This window comes from Mus musculus, chromosome 7 (assembly GCF_000001635.26).
Source record: "Mus musculus strain C57BL/6J chromosome 7, GRCm38.p6 C57BL/6J".
In the NCBI taxonomy this organism is placed as follows: Eukaryota; Metazoa; Chordata; class Mammalia; order Rodentia; family Muridae; genus Mus; species Mus musculus.
Window position 1 is genome coordinate 13,901,424 of NC_000073.6, and position 27,829 is coordinate 13,929,252.

The 27,829-nt window shown below is 38.6% G+C and overlaps 1 protein-coding gene across 2 annotated transcripts in view; it reads right to left on the minus strand.

The window, feature by feature from the left end:
* Positions 1–8,253: 8,253 nt before the first annotated feature.
* Positions 8,254–27,829, minus strand: part of Sult2a4 (sulfotransferase family 2A, dehydroepiandrosterone (DHEA)-preferring, member 4) — a 79,915-nt gene continuing 60,339 nt past the window's right edge. The window contains exons 5-6 of one of the 2 annotated variants that reach the window (NM_001101534.1): positions 13,715–13,892; positions 8,254–8,475 (exon numbers count right to left, since the gene is read on the minus strand). In NM_001101534.1, coding sequence (NP_001095004.1) covers positions 8,363–8,475; positions 13,715–13,892 — 291 coding nt within the window. In that variant the 3' untranslated portion in view covers positions 8,254–8,362. The remainder of the gene's footprint in view (positions 8,476–13,714; positions 13,893–27,829) is intronic. The other variant, XM_006540163.1, reaches the window with a different exon arrangement.

Below are 27,829 nucleotides of genomic sequence, written 5' to 3' on the forward strand. Positions count from 1 at the left end.
ATTTTGAAATTTGGATGTCAAAGAACTTAATAAATGCTTTATAGTACCTTAAAACTAGACATAATCATGTCTAGGTGAGATGAAAAAGATCTACTTATTGACATATGCCTTGATCCGGAACAGCTACCCTACTAGGAAAAGGGGAAAGATTAGGGTCTCTCCACAGAATGCTCAGAAGCATGACAACTGCCACAATGATTCGTATGACAACCTGATCTGTGAGTTTTCTGAGTGCCCTGACTGTGGTGACAAAAAAAATAAAAATGAATTGGGTATATGTTTTTGAACCACCTTTGCTTGCCTTTGTCCCAGATTGTCCAACCTGAGATCCAGTGGTCTGGTTGGGTGGACATCGGAGAACTGCCAGACACTTTTCATGTGGCCCTGGATGGGCACCTGGCTGTGTTAAGTCACTGACCTCACATGGCAGATGGTGGACAAGTGGTAGCTCCAGGTACCAGGTTCTCAGCCTCCAGTATTGCATGGTCAATATGGCAGAGGAGCTGAGAACAGAATAGGGGCCCTGGGGTGTCACTTGGCACCAGAGATAAAGAAAGAGGGGAAGGAGAGAGGCAGGTGCTGCATGGTTCCCATTCAGGCGGGCGTCCTTATTGCGGTTTTTGGCTGCAGCATAAAAGGCCTTTTGCCAGGAGTTTAGACATGGCTCGTTACAAGAAAGCCTATCCCATCATTCAAGCATGGTGAGCCTTGATAGTCAGAGACAGTCTATGATTTTCGAGATTTATTGGAGAAAGGCAGGGGGAAAGAGAAAAGGTAGAGAGATAGACCAGCCATGGCCATAAGGAAGAAGGGAGATGAGAGAGAGAGAGAGAGAGAGAGAGAGAGAGAGAGAGAGAGAGAGAGAGAGAGAGAGAGAAAGGCTAGAGGATAAGAGAGATAAAAGTTTCCAGAGTAAGAAAAGTGAAAGCTTAAGAGAGCAAAGAGGGGCCAAGCAGCCTCTCATATAGTGGGCTAGCTATCTTGCTGTTACTAGATTAATTTGGGGAGGAGTCTAGCAAGATTGTCAAAAGCTTGGGACATTTTCTACATGACTGCTATCCACACACTTCTCTTGTGGAGGCTGTGGGGTTTGTAACTTTGACAGGAGCCGGGGGTCCAGAAGACATGATCAAATGCCTTCTGTCCCATGTAGGTGGAAATTACCACCCATCGGGTCCCACTGGGGTTCAAGCCCTCAGCTCGAATGGAGACCAGACTGTCTGTGCATAGCCCATTGCTCCACAGGTGGCCCTGGAGCTGTTTGTAGTCTGATGTTAATTCTGCATCCCCAAGAGTGGCTACCTCAAATAATAGTAGATCACATACTCAGGTGATTTTATATGAAATTTCTCCCCATTCTAACTGGTCAAATAAATGGTGGAGCCTGTGATTGGACAGTAGAAGGGAAAAGGTAGGGCTGGAAGTTTAGAAAGTGGAATAAGGTTAGGCATGATAGAGAAGAAGTTCAGAGAAAGAAGAGGTAGAAGGAATTTGGAACAGGATTACATGGCTTGGAGAAGCTGCAAGTAGCAAGGGATCTATGTCATACTTGGGGAATAGATTGGTATAGTGGTATATCTGCCTAATCTAAGCGTATAGTATATAAACAAAATAATTGAGTTGTGTGTTATCTACCTGGGCTTATTGAGGTTGAAATTTTACGGCGATATGAATTAACAACCATTGGTAATTAATATCTCTCAACATCAATGAACTCAACTCAATACAAAGTCACAGGCTAACATAATATATGTGAAAACAGGATCCATCATTCTGCTACACACAAGAAATACACTTCAGCAACAAAGATAGACATTATATCAGAGTAAATGGCTGGGACAAGATTTTTCAAGCAAATGTACCCAAGAACCAAGCTGGAGCAGCCATTCTAATATCTAATAAAACAGACTTCCAACAAAAATGAATCCAGAGATTAGGAAGGACTTTTCATACTCATCCAAGAAAAAATTCCTTCAAGATGATATCTCAATACTGAACATCCATTCCCCAAATGCAAGTGCCCCACATTTATAAAAGAATCATTACTAACACTTAAATGACACATCACACTTCACATGTTAATAGAGCAAGACTATCACCTCACTCCTACCAATGGATATGTTATCTAGACAGAAACTAAACAGAGAAATAATGAAACAAACAGATGTTAGAACTCAAATGGACCTAACAGATACCTAGGGAATATTTTACCCAAACATGAAAGAATATATTGTCTTCTCATCCTATCACAGAACTTTCTTTAAAATTGACCATGTAATCAGTTCCAAAGCAAATTTCAACAGATACAAAAAATCGAAATAACCTCCTGTATCTTATCAGATCCCCTCAGATTAAGGTTGGGCTTCAACAAGAACAACAGAAATAGCAGAAAGCCTACAAACTGAAGGAGACCGAACAACTCTCTACTGAATGTCTACTGGGTCATGGATGAAATAAAGAAGAAATTAAAGACTTTCTAGAATACAATGAAAATGAAAACACAACGTACCAAAATTATGATAAACAATGAAAGCAGTGCTAGGAGGAAAATTCATAGTACTAAATGCCTTCATAAAGAAATTGATGAGTTCTCATGCTAGTTACTTAATAATACACCTGAAAGCTCTAGAACATAAAGAAGCAAACATACACAAGAGGAGTAGATCTGAGGAAATAATCAACCTGAAGTCTGAGATCAATAAATTAGAAGCAAAGGGTACAATACAAATGTACAATGAAGCAAATAATTGTTTGTTTGTTTGTTTGTTTGTTTTTGAGAAAATCAATAAAATAGACAAGATTTCAGTTAGGTTAACTAAAGACAGAAAGAATTTCCAAATTAACAAAATCAGAAATGAAAAGGGGGACATAACAACAGACACCAGTGAAATACAAAGAATCATTATGTATTACTTCAAAAGCCTGCACTTCATAAAATTGGAATATAGAAGTAAAATCAATGATTTTCCTGATAGATTTCACTTAACAAACTTATGTCAAGATCAGGTAAACAATTTAAATAAAATTATAACCCGCAAAAAAACAAAAGCAGTCTTAAGCTCTTTCATGCCAAGGAAACAAACAAACAAACAAACAAACAGACAGACAAACAAGCCTCGGGAAAGATGGTCTTAGCACAGAATTCTACTAGACTTTCAAAGAAGAGCTAATGCCGCAGGCCCTCTGGTCCCCTGTGCCTGCCTAGAAAAGAGTCTAGAGTAGATGGGCAAAAATTAGGATGTATTGACGAGCAGTCAAACACGCTAGAATGGTGTTGGATCTGAATGTAATGTTCTGGTTGAGCTTTAGACTTATATTACAACGAATTATCAGAGGATACAAATCACAAAAAGACAAGATACACTGAAATTCACCAGTTACAGCAGAAAGGAATTTGCAGGGACTAATTAAATGTTTACATTAGAGATAACAAGCCCTGCCCAGGATCAGCCTAAAAGCATCAGGGGGTTGTTAACTCTTGACAGGCCTTAAGAGTAATGCGTTATCACAGAGCTCTAAATTCTTAGGTCTAGTAAAACTTATCCTGTCTGGAGAGTTCCCCCTTATCAGGGTAGTATAATAACTTATACTTGACATGGAATGTAGCCTGTAGTAAAAGATTTCTATCTCAGTGAGACTTTTAGTCTCTATCTGTAAACAGCTGAGTAAAATGGCAAGTGCTTAATTGTTTTATGGTAAAGCTTAATTAGTTACTGAATAGGTTAAGCTCCTTGCTGCTATCTGGAATCTAAGAACACTGGAAAAAGGCTTTAGCTATGTTAGAATACAATCTTAAAAGGCATTTACTATAAGGTAACACTATATAGAGTGCACGTGGATCCATACACTAGACTAATGTGGATTTGGAAAATTAATTTTATGGGGTAGGGGAATAGCCAAAGATCCGGGAGTAAGTTTCCTTGAAACTCTTTCCTCATGAGAAAGCTTTCAGACTTTCATCTGACAAGCTGACTCCACCGGAGTCTCGTGACAAGCTAATGCTGACAACTTTTCAAATTATTCTACAAAATAGAAACAGAAGGAACATTGCCGAATTCATTTTATGTATTAACAGCCACCCTGATTTCTAAACAACACAAAGACTCAACCAAGAATTAGAAATACAGATAATTTTCCCTTGTAAACATTGATACAAAAATACTCAAAAAAGTACTTGCAAACCCAATCTAAGACCACATCAAAACCATAATCCATGAAGATCAAATAGGCTTCATCCCAGGACTGCAGAGATGTTCACATGCAAAAATCTACCAATAAGATTCTTACGTTTACCTTTAGCCACCTGATAATCTCTGGAGTTAGTTGATTTAGTTGTCTCTGGTTAGAGCATGTTCCTCAGGTGATTCTGTTAGCCTCTATCAGTAGACCTGGGAGACTACTCTCTCCTCTGAGTTTCAGTGGTCAGAGCACGCTCTGCAGGCAAGCTCTCCTCTTACAGGGAAGGTGCACAGAAATCTGGCGTTAGAACCTCCCTCCTGACCGAAGACAAAGGCCCAAAACAGGACCTGTCCCATGGCTGAGTTGCTTTGGCCTGACCCAGAAGCTGTTAGCTTCTGTATTCTACACTCTCACCTGTGCAGAATACTCTCGCTGGGGTCCTGGGCCGGGCAGACCACTATCCTCTGGCCAGGAAAGTGGCAGGATGTCTGGGGCCCGAAAAGGGGGCTGCCTTAGAAGCTCTGTGGCTCCCGCTTGTAGAAGAATGCGAATTGATCCATTCCTATCTCCTTGTACTAAGGTAAAATCTAAGTGGAATAAGGAACTCCAAATAAAACCAGAGACACTGAAACTTATTGAGGAGAAAGTAGGGAAAACCCTCGAAAATATGGGCACAGGGGAAAAATTCCTGAATAGAACAGCAATGGCTGTAATGTTCTATAAGGTCGAGAATTGACAAATGGGACCTCATGAAACTGCAAAGCTTCTGCAAAGCAAAAGACACCGTCAATAAGAAACAAGGCCACCAAAAGATTGGGAAAGGATCTTTACCTATCCTAAATCAGATAGGGAACTAATATCCAATATATATAAAGAACTCAAGAAGGTGGACTCCAGAAAATCAAATAACCCCATTAAAAAATGGGGCTCAGAGCTAAACAAAGAATTCTCACCTGAGGAATACCAAATGGCTGAGAAGCACCTGAAAAAATGTTCAGCATCCTTAATCATCAGGGAAATGCTAATCAAAACAACCCTGAGATTCCACCTCACACCAGTCAGAATGGCTAAGATCAAAAATTCAGGTGACAGCAGATGCTGGCAAGAATGTGGAGAAAGAGGAACACTCCTCCATTGTTGGTGAGATTGCAAGCTTGTACAACCACTCTGGAAATCAGTCTGGCGGTTCCTCAGAAAACTGGATATAGTACTACCAGAGGTTCCTGCAATACCTCTCCTGGGCATATGTCCAGAAGATGTTCCAACCGCTAAGAAGGACACATGCTCCACTATATTCATAGCAACCTTATTTATAATAGCCAGAAGCTGGAAAGAACCCTGATGCCCCTCAACCGAGGAATGGATACAGAAAATATGGTACATTTACACAATGGAATACTACTGAGCTATTAAAAAGAATGAATTTATTAAATTTCTAGGCAAATGGATGGACCTGGAGGGTATCATCCTGAGTGAGGTAACCCAAGCACAAAGGAACTCACACAATATGTACTCACTGATAAGTGGATATTAGCCCAAAACTTAGGATACCCAAGATATAAGATACAATTTGCTAAATGCATGAAACTCAAGAAGAACAAACACCAAAGTGTGGACACTTTTCCTCTTCTTAGAATTGGGAACAGAACACCCATGGAAGGAGTTACAGCGACAAAGTTTGGAGCTGTGTCAAAAGGATGGACCACCTAGAGCCTGTCATATCCAGGGTTCCATCCTATAATCAGCTTCCAAACGCTGACACCATTGCATATACTAGGAAGATTTTGCTGAAAGGACCCAAATATACCTCTCTCTTGTGAGAATAGGCCGGGGCCTAGCAACACAGAAGTGGATGCTCACAGTCAGCTATTGGATGGATCACAGGGCCCCCAATGGAGGAGCTAGAGAAAATACCCAAGGAGCTAAAGGGCTCTGCAGCCCTATAGGTGGAATAACATTATGAACTAACCAGTATCCCGGAGCTCTTGACTCTAGCTGCATATGTATCAAAAGATTGCCTAGTCGGCCATCACTGAAAAGAGAGGCCCACTGGACTTGCAAACTTTATGTGCCCCAGTACAGGGGAACGCCAGGGCCAAAAAGTGGGAGTGGGTGGGTAGGGGAGTGGGGGGCAGGATATGGGGGACTTTTGTATAGCATTGGAAATGTAAATGAGGAAAATACCTAATAAAAAATTTAAAAAATATCTACCAATATTCTCGACCATATAAACAAACAGAATGTTAAAAATAAACAAAAACAAAAACAAAAAAAACCCCACGTGATTGCCTCATCAGATCATGAAAAAAAAACATTGACAAAAATCTAACATTCTTTCTTTATTTTTAAAGTCTTGGAGTTATCAGGGATACATGGGACATACTTAAACATAATGAAGGTAATATACATCAGGCTAATAGCAGACATCAAATTAAATGGATAAAATCCAATGCATTTCCACTAAAATTAGATACAAGGAAGATCAAGGAGATACTAATTAGAAAGGAAGAAGTCAAAATATCACTATGTGCAGATAATGTATTAGTATACATGTGACCACTAAAATTCTATCAAAGAACTCTTACAGGTGATAAACGTCTTCAGCCAAATTATTAATCTTCCTTTACACAAAAGATGAATGGACTAAAGGCCAGGTATGGTGGTGCATGCCTTTAATCCCAGCACTCGAGAGGCAGAAGGAGGTGGATTTCTGAGTTCCAGGCCAGCCTGGTCCACAAAGTGAGTTCCAGCACAGCCAGACCTATACAGAGAAATCCTGTTTCAACACAAACAAACAAACAAACAAACAGAAAAGAAAAGAAAAAGAAAAAAAGAAAAAGAAAAAGAAAAAGAAAAAGAGAAAGAGAAAGAGAAAGAAAAAGAAAAAGAAAAAGAAAAAGAAAAAGAAAAAGAAAAAGAAAGAGAGAGAGAAAGAGAAAGAGAAAGAGAAAGAGAAAGAGAAAGAGAAAGAGAAAGAGAAAGAGAAAGAGAAAGAGAAAGAGAAAGAGAAACCTGGGTCTATGGGGGCTCCCAGAGACTGAACCACCAACAGAAGAGTATGCACTGATTGGACCTAGGCTGCTTGTACTTAAGTAACAAATATGCATCTTAGTCTTCATGTGTGTCTCATGAAGACTAAGTGAAGCAGGGGCTGTCTCTGAATTGGACTCTGTTGCCTCCTTTTGCACCCCTTTCCCATAGTTGGGCTGCCCTGTCTGGCCTCAGTGGGAGAGGATGTACTTAGTTCTATGCGATTTGATGCACCAGGAAGGGTTTGTCCCTGAGTGGGTGGATGCAATGGAACCCCCTTCCTTGAGGAGAAGAAGAGAGGGGATGGAGGGAGGAAGTTGTAAGTGTGTGGCTTAAAGGAGAGTAGGGAGTTGGCTGCAAGTAGGATGTAAAGAGAACAAATAAACATATGAAAATATTGAGAATATATATATATATATGTGTGTGTGTGTGTGTGTGTGTGTGTGTGTGTGTATGTGTGTGTGTGTGTTTCTTTGCAAATAATAAAGCTGGTATTCATGCAAAGTGTGATAAATACACAAATACTGAGTAATACTTGTGTAATTTCCATAGCGTCACTTAGAAACTTTTTCATGTCCAATCTCAGTCAATAGAACTACAAATAAATGACATATTTAAATGAAAATAAAACGTTTTAAAGCTGGAATTCTATAAAGTGAATTGGAATTTGCTGATAATACACAACAAAACAATAATAAAATTAGCAAATATATGATGACTCAAGATTCCATCATTCTAGGCTTAAGAGATGATTCTAAGATGGAGAGACATTAGTAGTACTATATTGCTTAGGTAGAGGACCTCAGATTAGTTCCTAGGACCCAAAGGAGGAAGTTTACAGCTACATGCAACTGCAGGTACCCCGGAATCAATGCACTCTTCTGGCCTCTGAAGGTACTACAAACAGAAAGGTATACACACCACCAACACCAGCACCACCAACACCACCAGCACCAGCACCAGCATCACCACCACCAGCAACACCACCACCACTACTGTTGCTACTACTAGTATTAGTAACACTAGCATTTAAAAATTCACCCTCACAATTCCAGAACAGGATTTATTCTATGACCACATCTAGGTATTCAAGATACAGAACAACAGGAACATAAACATCAGTGTTCATATAATATTCAAAAGTTTTGAAAACTTATTCCCATGGGAACATCCCTGGGGGGAATCCGGCCATTTTCTCCTGGAAAACTTTATCGAAGGCTTCAGCTTGGGCTACTGTGAAGTGATTCTTCCAGTCCCCAGTTGTACCTGTAAAACGTGAAGAAGATACATAGGTGGATTAATAATGGTCGTAACACTGCACTAGTTCATCCTATCATAAGCTTTTACCTTCTGCTTGATAATGATCACCCAGTTAATATGCTACATCCACTCCAGCAGTGACTCACATTACAGGTTTAGAAATCTGGAAGCAGTTCTGAGGCACAGTTTCAAGGAAAGAGCCTCCTGGAACATTGGCATCCCCATAACTAGAATGCACCAGATTTCTCTCTGCAATATTGTGGAGGGTCTTGCATGCTTTCTTAAGGTATTTTACTGTATAAGAGTTAGAAGTCTCAGGGTAAGGTTAGCAAAGTATATTTAGAATCTTCATTACAACCAGGTATAGCAGACTAGATTGCATATTAGAAGCAAGTTGGTGAATTCTTCTGACAAATGGATATTCCCTACAGACACTTAAAAGAACAGTCAAGTTACACTCATATGCAAGAATTTACCAAGGCCTAGGATATAGAAGGGTGGTGGTATTGCATTATTCATGAGAAGGTCTGCTACAACAGAAACCCTTGGTGTTAGCTTTCACAAGGCTCAAAGGAGTAGCAGAAATTGTGACTAGGTTGTGAAGTCTTTACCTGACATTAGCTGACTCTAGGCAGGTCTGTTTTATCTTTACTGTAAATATAATCTAGTTCCTGTAAGTCTTTTGAGGAATTTCTGTTTTGTGTCAGATACTTCAATGTACTTTGCCTGCTGTGACACCCTACTCCTTTCTTTTCTGTATTATATAAGACTGGTGTTCGATTTGTGACATTCATATTCAGCACACTCTCTCTTTTCTGAGTGTGTCAGTGAATTCTCACCGACTCTATGCTCACCTGTTGGAACCTTGATTCCCACGGATTGAAGGGGGCCGACTGAGCCCGGTCCTTGGCCTTAATGAATCAAACTACCATTTTCTGCAGAAAATTTCCTTTCTTTCTTTCTTTCTTTCTTTCTTTCTTTCTTTCTTTCTTTCTTTCTTTCTTTCTTTCTTTCTTTCTTTCTTTCTTTCTTTCTTTCTTTCTTTTTTCCCAAAAGAGGGTTTCTCTGTATAGCTCTGGCTGTCCTGGAACTCCCTTTGTAGACCGTGCTGCCTCCCAAGTGATGGGATTAAAGGCTTGTGCCACCATGCCTTGCCAAAAATTTCTTAAGTTCTGAAATCATATATACAAACTTCTCCCTCTGTCTAAATTATGTCTTACCTTTTCCTCTCCCAAACTATATGCTAAACAATCTAACAGCAGCAACACTGGCTTGATCTTTTTATATATACACAGATTATTCCTGCTTCCTATCAAAACTGTTCCTATCATGATATCCTACTCAGAAGTGTTTATCATCTTAATGATCCAAACAGACTTCAACTGTTCTGTCTACATCTTAGTATTTACTTATAGAAGTAAATAATTTTAAAGCAACTTTTAACTAATATCTTAAAATAATTTCTACTTATGTGTGTGTGGGTTCACATGAGTGCTACAGATACACACAGTTATGAGCAGTATTTCAGTTGTCTTGATTTTCTCACCAGATACAGTGGACCCAGCCCCTCCCAGCTGAGGGCATTGAAGGACTCTGTTTCACTCATCCATGGTGTTTTGTGATGCATGAAGATCTGTATAATTTCAGCACCTGTCCAAAGTAGCACTGTGTATTCTGACCATATATTGTTTTTCACCACTCCATTCCAGAATGTCTTTAGTTAGCGCCTTAGAGATTAATCAACGGCTAGCTCTGTGTTGTACCTTCTGTCACCCTAGAGGACTAATATTTTTCATATAATTACATCTTGCTCTTTGTCTCTTTATTAATGACACTGTAACCTTCTTTTCCCATCTTTTCTCCATTTACAACAGAGCAGGCCCCATCCTTGCTTTACTTCCTAGCTGTGACACTGTTATTTGTACCATGTATTTATGCTTTGAATATAAACACAGAATATGCATCTAATATATTTGAAAAGAAAGTGTTTCTGAAATTACTAAATGGTTCATTTGACAAAGAGTGACAGACATATAGGATATACTTAGTGTGGAATTTTTAAATAAACTTGTGAATACCTGAGAAAGGTATAGGCAATGCTCCTATTTTTCTGATGAGGAAAATTTAGTCTTTGAGATGTTATCAGTATGACAGTGATTGATGTGTATTTGAATCCAAAAGGAATGACAATAGAAGCCATTCTTTTCTTTATCACATTACATTCTTTCTGTGTCATCACATAAGTTAATTTTAATTCCTCAGAGGACTATATTAAAGAAAATATAAAGAATTCATGAAAATGTAAATCCCTAATACAGCATATTAAAATAATATACTATAATTGATATGAATATAAAAGTGTCATCTAATGAAATGGGTACCTATTAATATCCACTGTGCTCTCAGGTTCTTTATTTTCTTTATTAGAACACATTTTCTTATTGTTTTTGAGAGCATGCTTGGGTCCTGATAAGCCAAATCAGATAGATGCTAGACTACAAGCACCTCAACAAATTCAATATGGATTCCCAATGGAATAAATCAGTCCATCTGAGAAACCACATCTTTGGAGGTACACACATGCAGTTGTAAGTTCACCTATGTGCAAATTCTATGCACCTTATTGATGCACTTTTATTTTTTTTCTTGTTTCTAAAAATCTCCCGAAACTTTTGTGTATCAGATGGCAGGATAACCCTAACATGTGGTGGCTTAACTCTTGTTGAAAAAGAACTTCCTCATAGTTCTGGAGGCTGCAGATCTCACATCAGAGTACTGTCCAAACCTTTGTAGGACTTTCTTTTTGGGCTGATGATGGCAGGCTTCTTCCTCTGTCCTTGGGTCATCTTCCTCTTTTGACTCTAATTAATGTCTTCTGAAGATACCAGTGAAAATGATTAATGGCCCAACTACTATGTCCATTAAAAATATACTGTGAAGTAATGAAGGCTGGGAATTTTGAGGGTTGCCAGAATATATTTCCTATACAAGTCTTGATTGTGGCATTGTCTTTACAAAGTCTTGTCAACCAAACAGTAGCTGAATATCTCTCTAGTATGAATTCCCACAGAGCCTAAATATTGAATTACAATGACTATAATTGCACGTGGAAAAATCATTGCTTGGAGATTAAAAATGGATGCATTTCAAGAACTTGAATGATTGAGCCTCTGGGATAAAGCTGACAAAGTAGCTCTCCAGAGGCAATAAAAGATAATTTCTTGTGTCTTGAGATACGAGCAATTAAAGGATATGGGGAAATATGTCTAGTGAATTCTTCCTGGCTCACGCAAGTCTAACACTTAATACAGCTTTTTAATGCTTTATGATTTAGGGAATTAGGTTACCTAATAGTAAATAATGAAATTTGTTTAGCATTATCTTTGATTTGATCATAGTTTGATGATTCAAAATGGCACCAATGTGATAGAGGAATTAAGAAGATAAATATTATCTTTATATACATTTTCGTTTCAAAGTTATTTCCAGACCTATCCATTTCATCACTCTCTATAAAGAATTAGTGAAGCAAGTGGGTAATGTATTTGGTGTCCCCCATCAGTGGCCTGGTTTCCAGAGTTGCGTGACTTACTGGCTATTAGTGTCACACTAGTATAAGAAAAATAATCCCACAAAATAAAAGCTGCCTTCAAATGCAAAAAAAAAAAAACATATATATATATATATATATATATGTTCAAGTATTTTGGCAGAACTATATTATAATTATTGTATGTATGTTTATATGTATTCCTGCTATCATCTGTGCTGCATGACAAATAGTATTTGTATTTGGAAGAGATTAAATCCAAGTGTAGTCTCATCCTAAAAGAATCTTCCTGGAAAAGCAGAAACAACTATTTTCTTCATGGAATTTTGTCTTAAATTCTATTCCATCTGCTCTGATTTGTCTCTGCTAATGCCTTTGCTTGTCACTTTCCTTATCCCTTTGCTATTAACAGAGCTACTTCATTCCTTTAGGTATGTAATAACAGACTTTTATTTTCTTACAATGTTTTAACTCTGCCAAATTCTCATTCATTATAGGAAATCAAGAAACAGAACACTTTGCTTAGGTGAGAACTTCTAGTGTGGAGAAATATGTCTCCACAGTGTCTGGAGTGCAGGAAGCTGAGGGCAGATGGAAAGAACAGTTTATTCTTCCCCATGCCTTGATCTTTACTGTATAGATTTCCATGTTCTTTTAGTGAATGGTGACATATCTTTATGTTTAAATCTCAGTCACAATATCCTATTATCTGGATAGTAAGAAAACTGGATTAAATACAATCTGGTAACTATTTTGACTTCATTTTTTCTATGAAAACTCCTGATATCCGCATATTGTTAGTATCCAAATCTCACACTCCAAAGCAGTCCATTGAAGGTAAAGGCTGAAACATTTAAATTATGGATAAAGAAAATTAAACTCATAATTTTTACTTCATTCATTTATACCTGTGTTTTTATTCAGTGTTAAATATCTGATGACTGACACCTTCTTTCTTCTACTTTAAGTTCTACCTCACCTATCATTATCTAATTAGGTCTGGGTGAGGCTCAAGGTCTGATTCATTCTGGCAAAGTCACTCCATAACTGTAGAGCTATGAAACCACACACACAAACAATCTGCTCCCATCATTGAGAGGAGTTGGCACATAAATAGAGAGGATTAAAATTCCTCTCCTAGGAGAGATAATTCCAAAGAAGAGAAGGTTCATGGACATAAAGTAATCTAAATATAGGATGGCAAATGACATCAGATTTTAACACTAGAGAATTTTTTAGTTCTATTTGAGTATAATCTTCGCTTACAGTTGGCAGCAATCTTGACCTGTTCAACATCTTTTCCAGCAGTTAATGTAATTTTTGTGGTTCTATGGTTATCATCTTAGATATATCTTTGGTCTACTGCATTACACTTTTTATATTTTAGAAATGAGGAATGTGATACAGGAAAGTTTACAATGCTTCATAGAACACTGACTACTTTCCCATTTTTTTCATTGAAGTTATTGGATGTGACCATCTCCAATCCCAAGTTCATCTCCCAGAATATATCAACTTTGTAGAGTGTCTTAAACCCACATCTTCTCCATAAAAACCTTCCCTGTAAAGTCTGTGAGAAGCTATCACTGATGAGCAGTGACTCTTAGTATATTTCCAACAACTACTTAGAGCTTCATTGGCACAACAAGCCCTTCACTTGTTCTGACATATTCTAAAGCTAGACAATCTCTTTACCTTTTCTCATGAGCTTGAAGCCATTAGTAATTATATCTTCGCTAACGAGACTATAATTGGACATGTTGTTTTCTTTCATGGCTTGGAAGGAGCTGTACTTGAGGACGAGATCCAGCTCATCTGGTTCTAATTTTTTTCCTAGGAAGTCACAGATCTTCTTTATGGTTCCCTTTGTATCCTAAAAGAAGAAAAAAGTGAAATGAGGGCAATAAACAGAGAGCACTAAGAGAAAAGATTCAAAAATGGGATATGTGGATGGGGATGATCAAAGTGTTGTGAAAAGTGCATCATCAAATGAGAGAGCATGAATACGAATTAGGCAATAAAAGAAATGGAACAAAGGCGGAAAGGACTCACACTCAACATTTATATATTGAGTGGTTTTGCAATGTGGCTCATCTCTGGTCTCTAAAAGACAGAGCCTGGGGATTCTTTTTAGGGAGGACAAAATGAAAGAGAGAGGTTCTCATAGAACCAAGGTTAAATTTCAAATTGCATTTTAGAGTATCATGACCTTGTATTTCAGACCCGCCTGGGTCCATCTCCATAGCACTGTGGTCATAGTTGTGTGCTGACACAGTCACTCAGTATACTGAGTTTTTTTTTTTCCTCTTAAGACAGTTCTCACTATGGAGTGTTTTTCTTGTGTTTTGGAAGTTGTTGTGGAGTTTAGTATAAGTCAAGCTCACAGAGATCAGAAATCCACCTATCCGGCTTTTTCCTTCCAAGTGCTGCCATTGAAAGTATGTACGACTATACCTAACGTGCCCTGGGACGTTTAAAGAAACTTATAGAAATGCTACTAGACAATGATCAAGGCAAATGAAGACATGTGCACAAATTCCTCAGCAGAGATTAATGTTAGTGCCAGATAATACTGTTTGCTTAAGCTAACTGAGAACAATATAGATTTTATGACAGTTTCATAGAAATGTTTTCAATATTTATTACTTGAGGGTACTTCTGAGAGAATTTGTTTTGAGTAAGCATCTCAGGTTGTGGCTCATGTGGGCATCACATTCCCAATTTTTCTGTCTCAGATCTCTAACTGTTTCAATGATATCAGTGTAATACCACAATTAACTTAATCTTTGGATATAATCATTACAAGGTAAAATCTTACAACACCAAAAATTGTGCTTTCAATCCTAGCCCTCCCCCTGGGGACATGAGGTTTTATTGGTTTAAAACTTTTAAAAAACATATTTATCAGAGTTTTGCTTAATATTTCATATGAATGTAAACAACCATGACATTAACTGAAAAGAATGCGTTAATGGTCAGATAGACGACTTATTGGAATGTGCAGTTGCATGTAGCAGACAGCTCAGTAGTGATCCTTTCTTCAGAAAATTGAAGTTAATGATTATAAAGTAAAAGACACTACATATGGAAAAAAGAGTGTGATGAACCTTATTTAATTTTTAAAATTAATTTATTTTGTACACTCTGTATTTTATTCTCCTAAATCCTGATCTAACCTATGACTGTTCCACATCACATACCTCCTCCCCACCAACATGTCTCTACGGGGATGTTCTCCTCAACCCAGCTGATTTCTAATCTCCCTGTTTCCTTCAGTCTCCCAAGGGTTAGGTGCATCATCTCTGAATGAACACAGACCCAGTTCTCCACTGTATATGTGTTGTGGGCCTCATATCAGCTGGTGTATACTGTCTGTTAGGTGGTCAACTGTTTGAGAGATAATAGGGGTCCAGATTAATGGAGACTCTTTGTCCTCCTAAAGTATCACCCTTCTCTTTAGCTTCATTCAGCTGACTGTAATTCAAAACAAGGGTCAGCTGCTTCTGTCCAATGGATGGATGCAAACATCTACCTCTGATTCTTTCATCTTCTTGCTGGGTTTTTCAGAGGGCATTCATGATAGGTCCCTTTTTCTAAGCTATCCATAGCCTCAGAAATAGTGTCAGGCCTTGTGACCTCACCTTGAGCTGGACCCCACTTTTGGTCTTTTTCTGGACCTTCTTTTCCTCAGGTTCCACTCCATTTCCAATCCTGTCATTCTTTCAGACAGGAAAAATTATGTGTCAGAGTTATGACTGTGGGATGGGCACACTCTCCCTTACTTGATGCCCTGTCTTCCTGCTGGAGGTAGAGGTAGGGTCTATAACATCTTTCTCCCTAATGCATGGCATTTTATCTAAGTTCTCTTCCTTGAGTCCTGAGAATCCTTAACTTCCCAGGTCTCTGTTGCATTCTGGTGGGTTCCCCCAACCTCCTATTTAAGAGGATGCCTGCTTCCATTCTTTCTGCTGGGCATCAGAGTTTCACTCCTTTTCCTTCACCCAATACTAGATCATGTTCAAATCTCCCCCCCGCCCCAGTCTCCCAATACACTTTTCCTCCCAGGTTCCTCCCTCCTGCTTCCTGAGAGATAACACTATGAGGTCAAATTTATTTTTGAATAATTTCATCTTTCAGTTTTTGTCTGGTTACACTTTTTCTTTTTATTAAGTAATTTCTCCATCCCTCAGGGAAGCAGGTAGGCTGATAGCAGATTGTTGACTTTCTCTCTGCTTTTCTAGGTCCCATGCCCAATTTGCATCTTTTTGTTGTTGTTGTTGTTTTTCAAGACATGGTTTCTCTGTGTAGCCCTGGCTGTCTTTGAACTCACTCCGTAGACCAGGCTGGCCTCAAACTCAAAAATTCGCTTGCTTATGCCTCCCAAATGCTGGCATTAAAGGTATGAGCCACCACGCCTGGCCTCCAATTCTCATCTTTAGCTATGCAGCAGAAAAACTGTGGCATCATTTCCCTTCTCTAGTGGATCCAAAGACTTCTCCCTTCTTAAATTCTTCCCTCAAATCATTGCATTATCCAAATTCACGACTCCCTGGGAACTCACAAACCACTCTAGCCAGGGAAACAGGTAGGCTATTAGCAGATAGATCTTCACTTTGCCCTATGTGTCTCATAGTCCAACCACACAGACTCATACTTAACTCTGCAGCGGAACACCAAACTTTGGGGGGTGAATTGCTTTGCTCCAACTCCAGAATGACTGCCAAGGAAACCACAGCTCATTATGACAAAGGAAGCAATTAGGTTACACCTTCAGATCTTCATCTCTCCCTCCATTCTTCAAATTCAATCCCTAAGTATCATCCCCTCCTGTTACCAAACCTCCTGCTGTGGCCTCTTCTCAATATATGGCCCTCTTCCCTGGAGAATGTCTAAGCAGATCCTAGTGGAATATCCTGCTTTCTTCCCTCTTTAGAAGTTCCTCTCCTGTGTCCAACCCATCCCATTCCTAACTCTCTGGTCTCACAACCCATAAACTCATCTTGCCTGGTAGCCCAAGGTAGTTCCTACAGGCTACATAGGACCAACTCAAACTCATAAAAACCAAAGTGAATCAGAAGCCAGATAACAAAACTCCCATACAATAATGACAAGACCAGATATCAGCCCCTAGAATTATTATCTTCCTAATCTACTATGCCTAAATGCCAGTATAAGAACACAATCAATAACAACCAGAACAATATATCTCCACTAGGCTCCAGCAATCATGACACAGCAGGTCCTGAATATTTCACCATAGCTGAAACACAAGAAAAAGTCCTTTAAAGAACTGTATGAATATGATAGTGGTCTTTTAAAAGGAAATGAATATATCCTTTAAAAGAAATCTATGAAACCACAAAGAAATCGTGGAAAGTATTGAATTAATCTGATTTACACCAGAGTAGTAGTAGAATTAATGCAAAAAATCCAAATTGAAGGAAATCTCAAAATGAAAATTTTAGTAACTCAAACAGGTATCTTAATGGCAATCTTCACTAACAAGTACAATATACAGAGACCTTCAGTTATTGAAGATATGATAGAAGAAATAAATATATTAAAGAAATTGCTAAATATAAAATACTACTGGCACATAATATCAAGAAAATCTAGGTCACTACAGTGAAAAGACCAGATGTATGAACAATAAGAATAGAAGAAGAAAAGGAAACCCATGTTAAAGAAACAGAAAATATTTTCAAGAAAATCATAGAAAAATACTGTGAAGAAAGAGATGCTTATCAAAGTCTATGAAGCATACAGAACACCAAGTAGATCATACTAGATAAGAAAGTCTGCTGAGCACATAATAGTCCAACATTAAATGTATAGAACACATTATCAAAGGATGTGGAAGGGCTAGGATGGGGGGATCAAGTGGGGAAGGGGAAAGGAGAGGGAGTTGTAGAGGGGAGTACAGGGAGAGACAGGTAAAATTAAGAGTTATGTGAGAAGTATTGAAACCCAGTGCAATGGAAACTTCCTAAAATCGATGCACATATGAAGGTAATCAAAGTGAAATCCCAAAATAATGCCCATCTCATGTCAGGAAGATAAAAGAATGAAAAATTCCATTAGTAGGATTGGGTTACAATTAATTGAGTTGTTGGCCAAATGGACCCCATGGGAATTCCTCTCAAAAAACAAAAAACAAACAAACAAACAAAAAAAAAACCCAAAAAAACAAAAAACACCCCAGACCATTGCTAAGAGTATAATTTGCTCTCTATAGATTGACAGCAAGTCAATAGTACCATATTGCTATAGACTACAGCTATATAAAATACTGGATTTGAAAATGTCAAGCTCCTCTGTACAAAGTACCTCCACTCTCACATCCTAGTGTCTTAATATAGAAAGGCACTGTGCATGCTCCACAAGGAGAAATATATACACAATACTAGACACAAATGTTTCTATCTATAGTGTGGTACTACTTTTGAGACAAGCTAGGTAACTGGCTCAACACTTATGGGAATAAGAAACAAACAACTGATTTTACTTAAATCTTATTGCATGAGATGGAGCTCATATGCTAAACAGTTTTGGTGACCAAGTACCTGAGACCAAATAATGCTCTTAAAAAGGAAAAAGAAAAACAATACTGGCAAAATAACTCCTAATGATATTCTGATATATGCATATAACAGTTCTGATATATGCATATAACAGTGCTTTGTTTACACATCATCAGTGAAACTTCCTCTTGTAGTAGATGGGAACAAATATAGGATCTTCCAGCCACACATTATAGAGAGTGAGATATCATAAATGAATATCTTCATCAAATCACTCTTTCCAGAGCTCAGAGAACGAAGAAGAAGAAGAAGAAGAAGAAGAAGAAGAAGAAGAAGAAGAAGAAGAAGAAGAAGAAGGAGGAGGAGGAGGAGGAGGAGGAGGAGGAGGAGGAGGAGGAGGAGGAGGAGGAGGAGGAGGAAGAGGAGGAGGAGGAGGAGGGGGAGGAGGGGGAAGGGGAGGGGGAGAAGGAGAAGGAGAAGGAGAAGGAGAAGGAGAAGGAGAAGGAGAAGGAGAAGGAGAAGGAGAAGGAGAAGGAGAAGGAGAAGGAGGAGAAGAAGAAGAAGAAGAAGAAGAAGAAGAAGAAGAAGAAGAAGAAGAAGAAGAAGAAGAAGAAGAAGAAGAAGAAGAAGAAGCAGAAGCAGCAGCAGCAGCAGCAGCTGTAAGACTGTAAAAGAAAAGATAAATTTGAGTTCACCAAGAGATATGAACTCTTAGAAACTGAAGCAGCATGGACAGACCTTAGGTGGTTCTTTTCCACATACACTGTGTTTATAACATTACCTGAAATTTAGTGTTTTCATGACATTCCTGAGGGAGTAAATGAGTGGGTTTCTGATCCTCATGCTTTCAATAAGATTCTTTTACTTTTGTTGGTTTGACTTGTCTCACTTCAATGTGGTAGTTTATGCTTTATCACACATCATTTGGTTTACACTTACACAACATTTTTCATCATTGGAGGAATTCAGTCACTGGATGGGATAGTCACTGGATGGCCTTTCCTTTAGATTCTGCTCCAAACTTTGTCTATGTATCACTTCCCATCGGTGTTTTGATCCCCCTTCTAAGAAGGACTGATGCATCCATACTTTGGTCTTCTTTCTTCTTGTGCTTTCATATGGACTGTGATTTGTGTCTTGGGTATTCAGGACTTCAGGGCTAATATGCATGTATCAGTGAGGACATGCCATGTGTGTTCTTTTGTGAGTGGGTTACCTTACTCAGACAACCAGTTTTCTTAAAGAACTAAAAGAGGGCAGCTCTCACAAGAGGCTGAGCTCTCCATCTTCAATCAATGAGTAAGAAAGTGCCTTGCAGATGGTCGTACAGCGTGATCTTATGAAAACATTTTCATAACTAAAGTTCTGACCTCTCAATAGATGCCCATGAACATAGAGGAAGCCTACAGATATCCGAATAGACTGGATTATAAATCAAATTCCTCCAGTCACATAATAATCAGAACACCAAATGAACTAAACAATGAAAGAATATTAAAAGCATTAAGGAAAAATCAAGTAACATATAAAGGGAGGCTTATCAGAATTACACAAGATTTCTCACCAGAAAATATCAAAGCTAGAAGATGCTTGGTAGATCTCATACAGACCCTAAGTGAACACAAATTCCAGCACAGGATACTATACGCAGCAAAATTCTCAATTATTATAGATGGATAGAACAAGATATTCCATGACCAGGCCAAATTTATGCAAATCTTTCCACAAATCCGGCTATACAAAGGAGCATAGATGGAAAACACACACAAAACGAGGGAAACTACACCCTAGAAAAAGCCAGAAAGTAATCTTCCAACAAACCAAAAAGAAGATAGCTACACAAATATAATTTCACCTTTAACAACAAAAAGAACAGGAAGTAACAATCACTTTTCCTTAATATCTTTTAACATCAATGGACCTAATTCTGAAATAAATGACTTAGACTAATAGACTGAATATGCAAGCAGGACCCAGCACTTTGTTGCATACAGAAAACACACCTCAGTGACACAGATAGACACTACCTCAGAATAAAATGTTCGAAATAAATTTCCAAGCAGATTATCCTAAGAAAGAAGCTAGAGTAACCATTCTAATATTGGACAGAACCAAATGTCAACCAAAAGTTATCAAAAAAATGAGGAAGGAAAATTCATACTGGTCAAAGGAAAAAAAATCTACCAAGATGAACTCTCAATTCTGAACATCTATGCTCCAAATGGAAGGGCACCCACATTCATAAAAGAAACTTAGCAAAGCCCAAAACATACATTGCATCCCACACAAAGATAGTGGGAGTGTTCAACTCCCCACTCTTAGCAATGTAAAGATCATGAAAACAGGAACTAAACAGAGACACAGTGAAATTAATAGAAGTTATGAACTAATTGGTTCTAACAGGTAGTTATAGAACATTTCATCCTAAAGCAAAATAATATACCTTCATCTCAGGACCTCATGATATCTTCTCCAAAACTGGCCATATATAATTGGTCACAAAACAGGACACAAGAGATACAAGATAGAAAAAAAAATCCCATGTATCCTATCAAATCACCATGGACTAAGGCTGGAATTCAATACCAAGAAAAAAAAAAAGAAAGAAAGAAAGAAAGGAAGGAAGGAAGGAAGGAAGAAAGAAAGAAAGAAAGAAAGAAAGAAAGAAAGAAAGAAAGAGAGAGAGAGAGAAAGAAAGGAAAGCACACATACACATGAAAGCTGAACCACACTCTACTAAATGATAACTTGGTCAAGAAAGAAATAAAGAAAGAAACTAAAGACCGTTTAGAATTTAATAAAAATGAAGACACATCATACCTAAACTTATGGGACACAATGAAAGCATTCCTAAGAGGAAAACACCTAGTACTGAGTGCCTCCAAAAAGAAACTGGAGAGAGTTTACACTATATGCTTGACAGCATACCTAAAATCTCTTGAACAAAAAGAAACAAATACACCCAAGAGGAGTAGACAACAGGAAATAATCAAACTCATGGCTGAAATCAACCAAGTGGAAACAAAAAGAACTAAACCAAGAATCAACAAAACCAGCAGCTGATTCTTTGATAAAATCAACAAGATTAAGATAGACCTCTAGCCAGACTAATCAGAGGGCAAAGAGACAGTATCAAAATTAAGATCAGAAATAAGAAGGGGGATAGGTGTCTGCCCGGCCTGGGAGGACATTGCCTGAGCATCTGTGGAAGACATCTTGGTTCCGGAACTCCACCGAGACTAGTCTGCACAGGTGAGAGTGTGGACTACAGAAGCTAACAGCTTCTGGGACAGGCGAGAGCCACAGAACTTCTGAGGCAGCCCCCTTTTTGGGCTCCAGACATCCAGGCACCTTCCCTGCCAGAGAATAGGTGACCACCCGGGCTGTGAGGGCTTTGCAGGAGCACCTGGGTGAGCCATCTTGATTCCCGGATCCCTCCAAGACTAGTCTGTGCAGGTGAGAGTGTGGACTACAGAGGCTAACAACTTCTGTGACAGGCAGAAGGAACACATCTTCTGGGACAGGTCCTGTTTTGGGCCTTCATCTTTGGCCAGGAGGGAGATATGAACACCAAATATCTGTGCACCTTCCCTGTAAGAGGAGAGCTTGCCTGCAGAGAGTGCTCTGACCACTGAAACTCAGAGGAGAGAGCTAGTCTCCCAGGTCTGCTGATAGAGGCTAACAGAATCACAAGAGGAACAATCTCTAACCAGAGACAACTATAAGAACTAACTCCAGAGATTACCAGATGGCGAAAGGTAAACATGAGAATCTTACTAACAGAAACCAAGACCACTCACCATCATCAGAACCCAGCACTCTCACTTGCCCAGGTCAGGGCACCCCAACACACCCAAAAAGCTAGACCCAGATTTAAAAGCATATCTCATGATGATGGTAGAGGACATCAAGAAGGACTTTAATAACTTACTTAAAGAAATACAGGAGAACACTGCTAAACAGGTAGAAGACCTTAAAGAGGAAGCACAAAAATCCCTTAAAGAATTGCAGGAAAACACGACCAAACAGGTGATGGAATTGAATAAAACTATCCAAGACCTAAAAAGGGAAGTAGACACAATAAAGAAAACCCAAAGTGAGGCAACGCCAGAGATAGAATCCCTAGGAAAAAAATATGGAACCATAGATGCGAGCATCAGCAACAGAATACAAGAGATGGAAGAGAGAATCTCCAGTGAAGAAGATTCCATAGAAAACATCAGCACAACAATCAGAGAAAATGGAAAATGCAAAAAAATCCTAACTCAAAACATCCAGGAAATTCAGGACACAATGAGAAGACCAAACCTACGGATAATAGGAGTAGATAAGTCTTTCAACTCAAAAGGCCAGCAAATATCTTCAACAAAATTATAAAAGAAAACTTCCCAAACCTAAAGAAAGACATGCCCATGAACATTCAAGAAGCCTACAGAGCTCCAATTAGACTGGACCACAAAAGAAATTCCTCCCGACACCTATTAATCAGAACAACAAATGCACTAAATAAAGACAGAATAGTAAAAGAAGTAAGGGAAAAAGGTCAAGTGACATATAAAGGAAAGCCTATCAGAATTACACCTGATTTTTCAACAGAGACAATGAAAGCCAGAAGAGGCAGGACAGATGTTATACAGACACCAAGAAAACACAAATGCCAGCCAAGGCTACTATACCCATCCAAACTTTGAATGATCTTACATGGAGAAACAAAAGTATTCCACAAAAACCAAATTCTCATATTATCTTTCCACAAATCCTGCCCTTCAAAGAATAATAACAGAAAAAAAAAACAATATAAGGACAGAAACCACGACCTAGAAAAAGCAAGAAGGTAATCCCTCAACAAACCTAGAAGAAGATAGCCACAAGAACAGAATGCCAACTTTAACAACAAAAAAATAGGAAGCAACCATTACTTTTCCTTAATATCTCTTAATATCAATGGACTCAACTCCCCATTAAAAAGACATAGACTAACAGACTGGCTACACAAACAGGGCCCAACATTTTGCTGCTTAGAGGAAACACATCTCAGGGAAAAAGACAGACACTACCTCAGAATGAAAAGCTGGAAAAAAATTTCCAAGCAAATGGTCTGAAGAAACAAGCAGGAATAGCCATTCTAATATCTAATAAAATTGACTTCCAACGCAAAGTCATCAAAAATACAAGGAGGGGAAATTCATACTCATCAAAGGTAAAATCTTCCAAGAGGAACTCTCAATTCTGAATATCTATGCTCCAAATACAAGGGCAGCCACATTCATTAAAGAAACTTTAGTGAAGCTCAAAGCACACATTGCACCTCACACAATAGTAGTGGGAGACTTCAACACACCACTTTCAACAATGGACAGATCATGGAAACAGAAACTAAACAGGGACACAGGGAAACTAACAGAAGTTATGAAATAAATGAATCTAACAGATATATACAAAACATTTTATCCTAAAACAAAAGGATATACCTTCTTCTCAGCACCACATGGTACCTTCTCCAAAATTGACCACATAATTGGTCAAAAAACAAGCCTCAACATATACGAAAATATTGAAATTGTCCCATGCATCTTATCAGATCATCATAGACTAAGGCTGATCTTCAATAATCAAAAAAAAAAAAAAAAAACAAATAGAAAGCCAACATTCACGTGGAAACTGAAAAACACTCTTCTCAATGATACCTTGGTCAAGGAAGGAATAAAGAAAGAAATTAAAGACTTTTTGGAGCTTAATGAAAACGAAGCCACAACATAGCCAAACTTATGGGACACAATTAAAGCATTTCTAAGAGGAAAACTCGTAGCTCTGAGTGCCTCCAAAAAGAAACTAGAGAAAGCACACATTAGCAGTTTGACAGCACACCTAAAAGCTCTAGAACAAAAGGAAGCAAATTCACCCAACAGTAGTAGACTGCAGGAAATAATCAAACTCAGGGGAGAAATCAACCAAGTGGAAAGAAGAACTATTCAAAGAATCAGCCAAACGAGGAGCTGGTTCTTTGAGAAAATCAACAAGATAGATAAACTCTTAGCCAGTCTCAATAGAGGGCAGAGGGAAAGCATCCTAATTAACAAAGTCAGAAATGAAAAGGTAGACATAACAACAGATCATAGGGGACTTTTTGGGATAGCATTGAAAATGTAAACGAGGAAAATACCTATTAAAGAGATAAATTAAAAAAAAAAAAAGAAAACCAAAACACCACCAGATACTTCTATAAAAGGCTATACTCAACAAAACTGGAGAACCTGGATGAAATGAAAAAGTTTCTAGACAGATACGACGTACCAAAGTTAAATCAAGACCAGGTTAATGATCTAAATAGTCCTATAACCCCTAAAGAAATAGAAGCAGTCATTAATTGTCTCCCAACCAAAATAAGCCCAGGACCAGATGGGTTTAGTGCAGAGATTTATCAGACCTTCAAAGAAGATCTAATCCCAGTTCTTCACAAACTATTCCACTGTGAGGAGCCGCCCTCACAGTCGCCGTTACAAGATGGCGCTGACATCCGTTGCTCGTAGTAAAATGTGCGCAGGCGTCAGGGTATCATTCCATTACCTGAGCCCTGCCTTTCTCGTGGCGTTAACTGACTGATAGTAGGCAGCCAATCCCAGTGGTGCACATCTCCAACCGTTTTTTTCGCAGCCTATAAAAGGGAAGAGTTTTCTGCTCTCTGGGTCTCCTCTCCTGAAGCTGATCATATGTCTCTCGGGATGAAATAAAGCTTACTGCAGAAGGATCCGAGTGGCCTGCATGCGTTTTGCTGGCGAGACGGTAGCATGGGTCATTCCACAAAATAGAAGCAAAAGGTACTCTACCCAACTCATTCTATGAAGCCACTATTACTCTGATACCTAAACCACAAAAAGACCCAACAAAGATAAAGAACTTCAGACCAATTTCCCTTATGAATATCAATGCAAAATCCTCAATAAAGTTCTAGCTAACAGAATCCAAGGACACATCAAAACAATCATCCATCCTGACCAAGTAGGTTTCGTCCCAGGGATGCAGGGATGGTTCAATATACAGAAATCCGTCAACGTAATCCAGTATATAAACAAACTCAAAGACAAAAACCACATGATCATTTCGTTACATGCAGAGAAAGCATTTGACAAAATCCAACACCCATTCATGATAAAAGTCTTGGAAAGATCAGGAATTCAAGTCCCATACCTAACCATGATAAAAGCAATCTAGAGCAAACCAGTAGCCAACATCAAAGTAAATGGTGAGAAGCTGGAAGCAATCCCACTAAAATCAGGAACTAGACAAGGCTGCCAACTTTCTCCCTACCTATTCAATATTGTACTTGAAGTCCTAGCCAGAGAAATTCGACCAGAAAAAGAGAGAAAGGGGATACAAATTGGAAAGAAGAAGTCAAAATATCACTTTTTTGCAGATGATATGATAATATATATGAGTGACCCTAAAAATTCCACCAGAGAACTCCTAAACCTGATAAACAGCTTCGGTGAAGTAGCTGGATGTAAAATTAACTCAAGCAAGTCAATGGCCTTTCTCTACACAAAGGACAAACAGGCTGAGAAAGAAATTAGGGAAACAACACCCTTCTCAATAGTCACAAATAATATAAAATATCTTGGCGTGACTCTAACTAAGGAAATGAAAGATCTGTATGATAAAAACTTCAAGTCCCTGAAGAAAGAAATTAAAGAAGATCTCAGAAGATGGAAAGATCTCCCATGCTCATGGATTGGCAGGATCAACATTGTAAAAATGGCTATCTTGCCAAAAGCAATCTACAAATTCAATGCAATCCCCATCAAAATTCCAATTCAATTCTTCAACGAATTAGAAAGAGCAATCTGCAAATTCATCTGGAATAACAAAAAAGCTACGATAGCAAAAGCTCTTCTCAAGGATGAAAATTCCTCTGGTGGAATCACCATGCCTGACCTAAATCTGTACTACAGAGCAATTGTGATAAAAACGGCATGGTTCTTGTATAGCAACAGACAAGTATACCAGTGGAATAGAATTGAAGATTCAGAAATGAACCTACACACCTCTGGTCACTTGATTTTTGAAAAGGGAGCAAAAACCATCCAGGGGAAAAAAGACAGCATTTTCAACAAATGGTGCTGGCACAACTGGTGGTTATCATGGAGAAGAATGCGAATTGATCCATTCCTATCTCCTTGTACTAAGGTGAAATCTGAGTGGATCAAAGAGCTCCACATAAAACCAGAGACACTAAAACTTATAGAGGAGAAAGTAGGGAAAAGTCTGAAAGATATGGGTACAGGGGAAAAATTCCTGAATAGAACAGCAAAGGCTTGTGCCGTAAGATCGAGAATCAATAAATGGGACCTCATAAAATGGCAAAGCTTCTGCAAGACAAAAGACACCTTCAATAAGACAAAAAGGCCACCAACAGATTGGGAAATGATCTTTACCTATTCTAAATCAGTTAGGGGACTAATATCCAATATATATATATAAAGAACTCAAAAAGGTGGACTCCAGAAAATCAAATAACCCCATTAAAAATGGGGCTCGGAGCTAAACAAAGAATTCTCACCTGAGGAATACCGAATGGATGAGAAGCACCTGAAAAAATGTTCAATATCCTTAATCATCAGGGAAATGCAAATCAAAACAACCCTGGGATTCAACCTAACACTAGTCAGAATGGCTAAGATCAAAAATTCAGGTGAGAGCAGATGCTGACAAGGATGTTGAGAAAGAGGAACACTCCTCCATTGTTGGTGGGATTGCAAGCTTGTACAACCACTCTGGAAATCAGTCTGGCGGTTCCTCAGAAAATTGGACATAGTGCTACCGGAGGATCCCGCAATACCTCTCCTGGGCATATATCCAGAAGATGTTCCAACCGGTAAGGACACATGCTCCACTCTGTTCATAGCAGCCTTATTTATAATAGCCAGAAGCTTGAAAGAACCCAGATGCCCCTCAACAGAAGAATGGATACAGAAAAAGTGGTACATTTACACAATGGAGTACTAATCAGATATTAAAAAGAATGAATTTATGAAATTCCTAGCCAAATGGATGGACCTGGAGGGCATCATCCTGAGTGAGGTAACCCAATCACAAAAGAACTCACACAATATGTACTCACTGATAAGTGGATATTAGCCCAGAAACTTAGAATTCCCAAGATATAAGATACAATTTGCAAAACACATGAAACTCAAGAAGGAAGAACACCAAAGTGTGGACACTTTGCCTCTTCTTAGAATTGGGAACAGAACACCCATCGAAGGATTTACAGAGACAAAGTTTGGAGCTG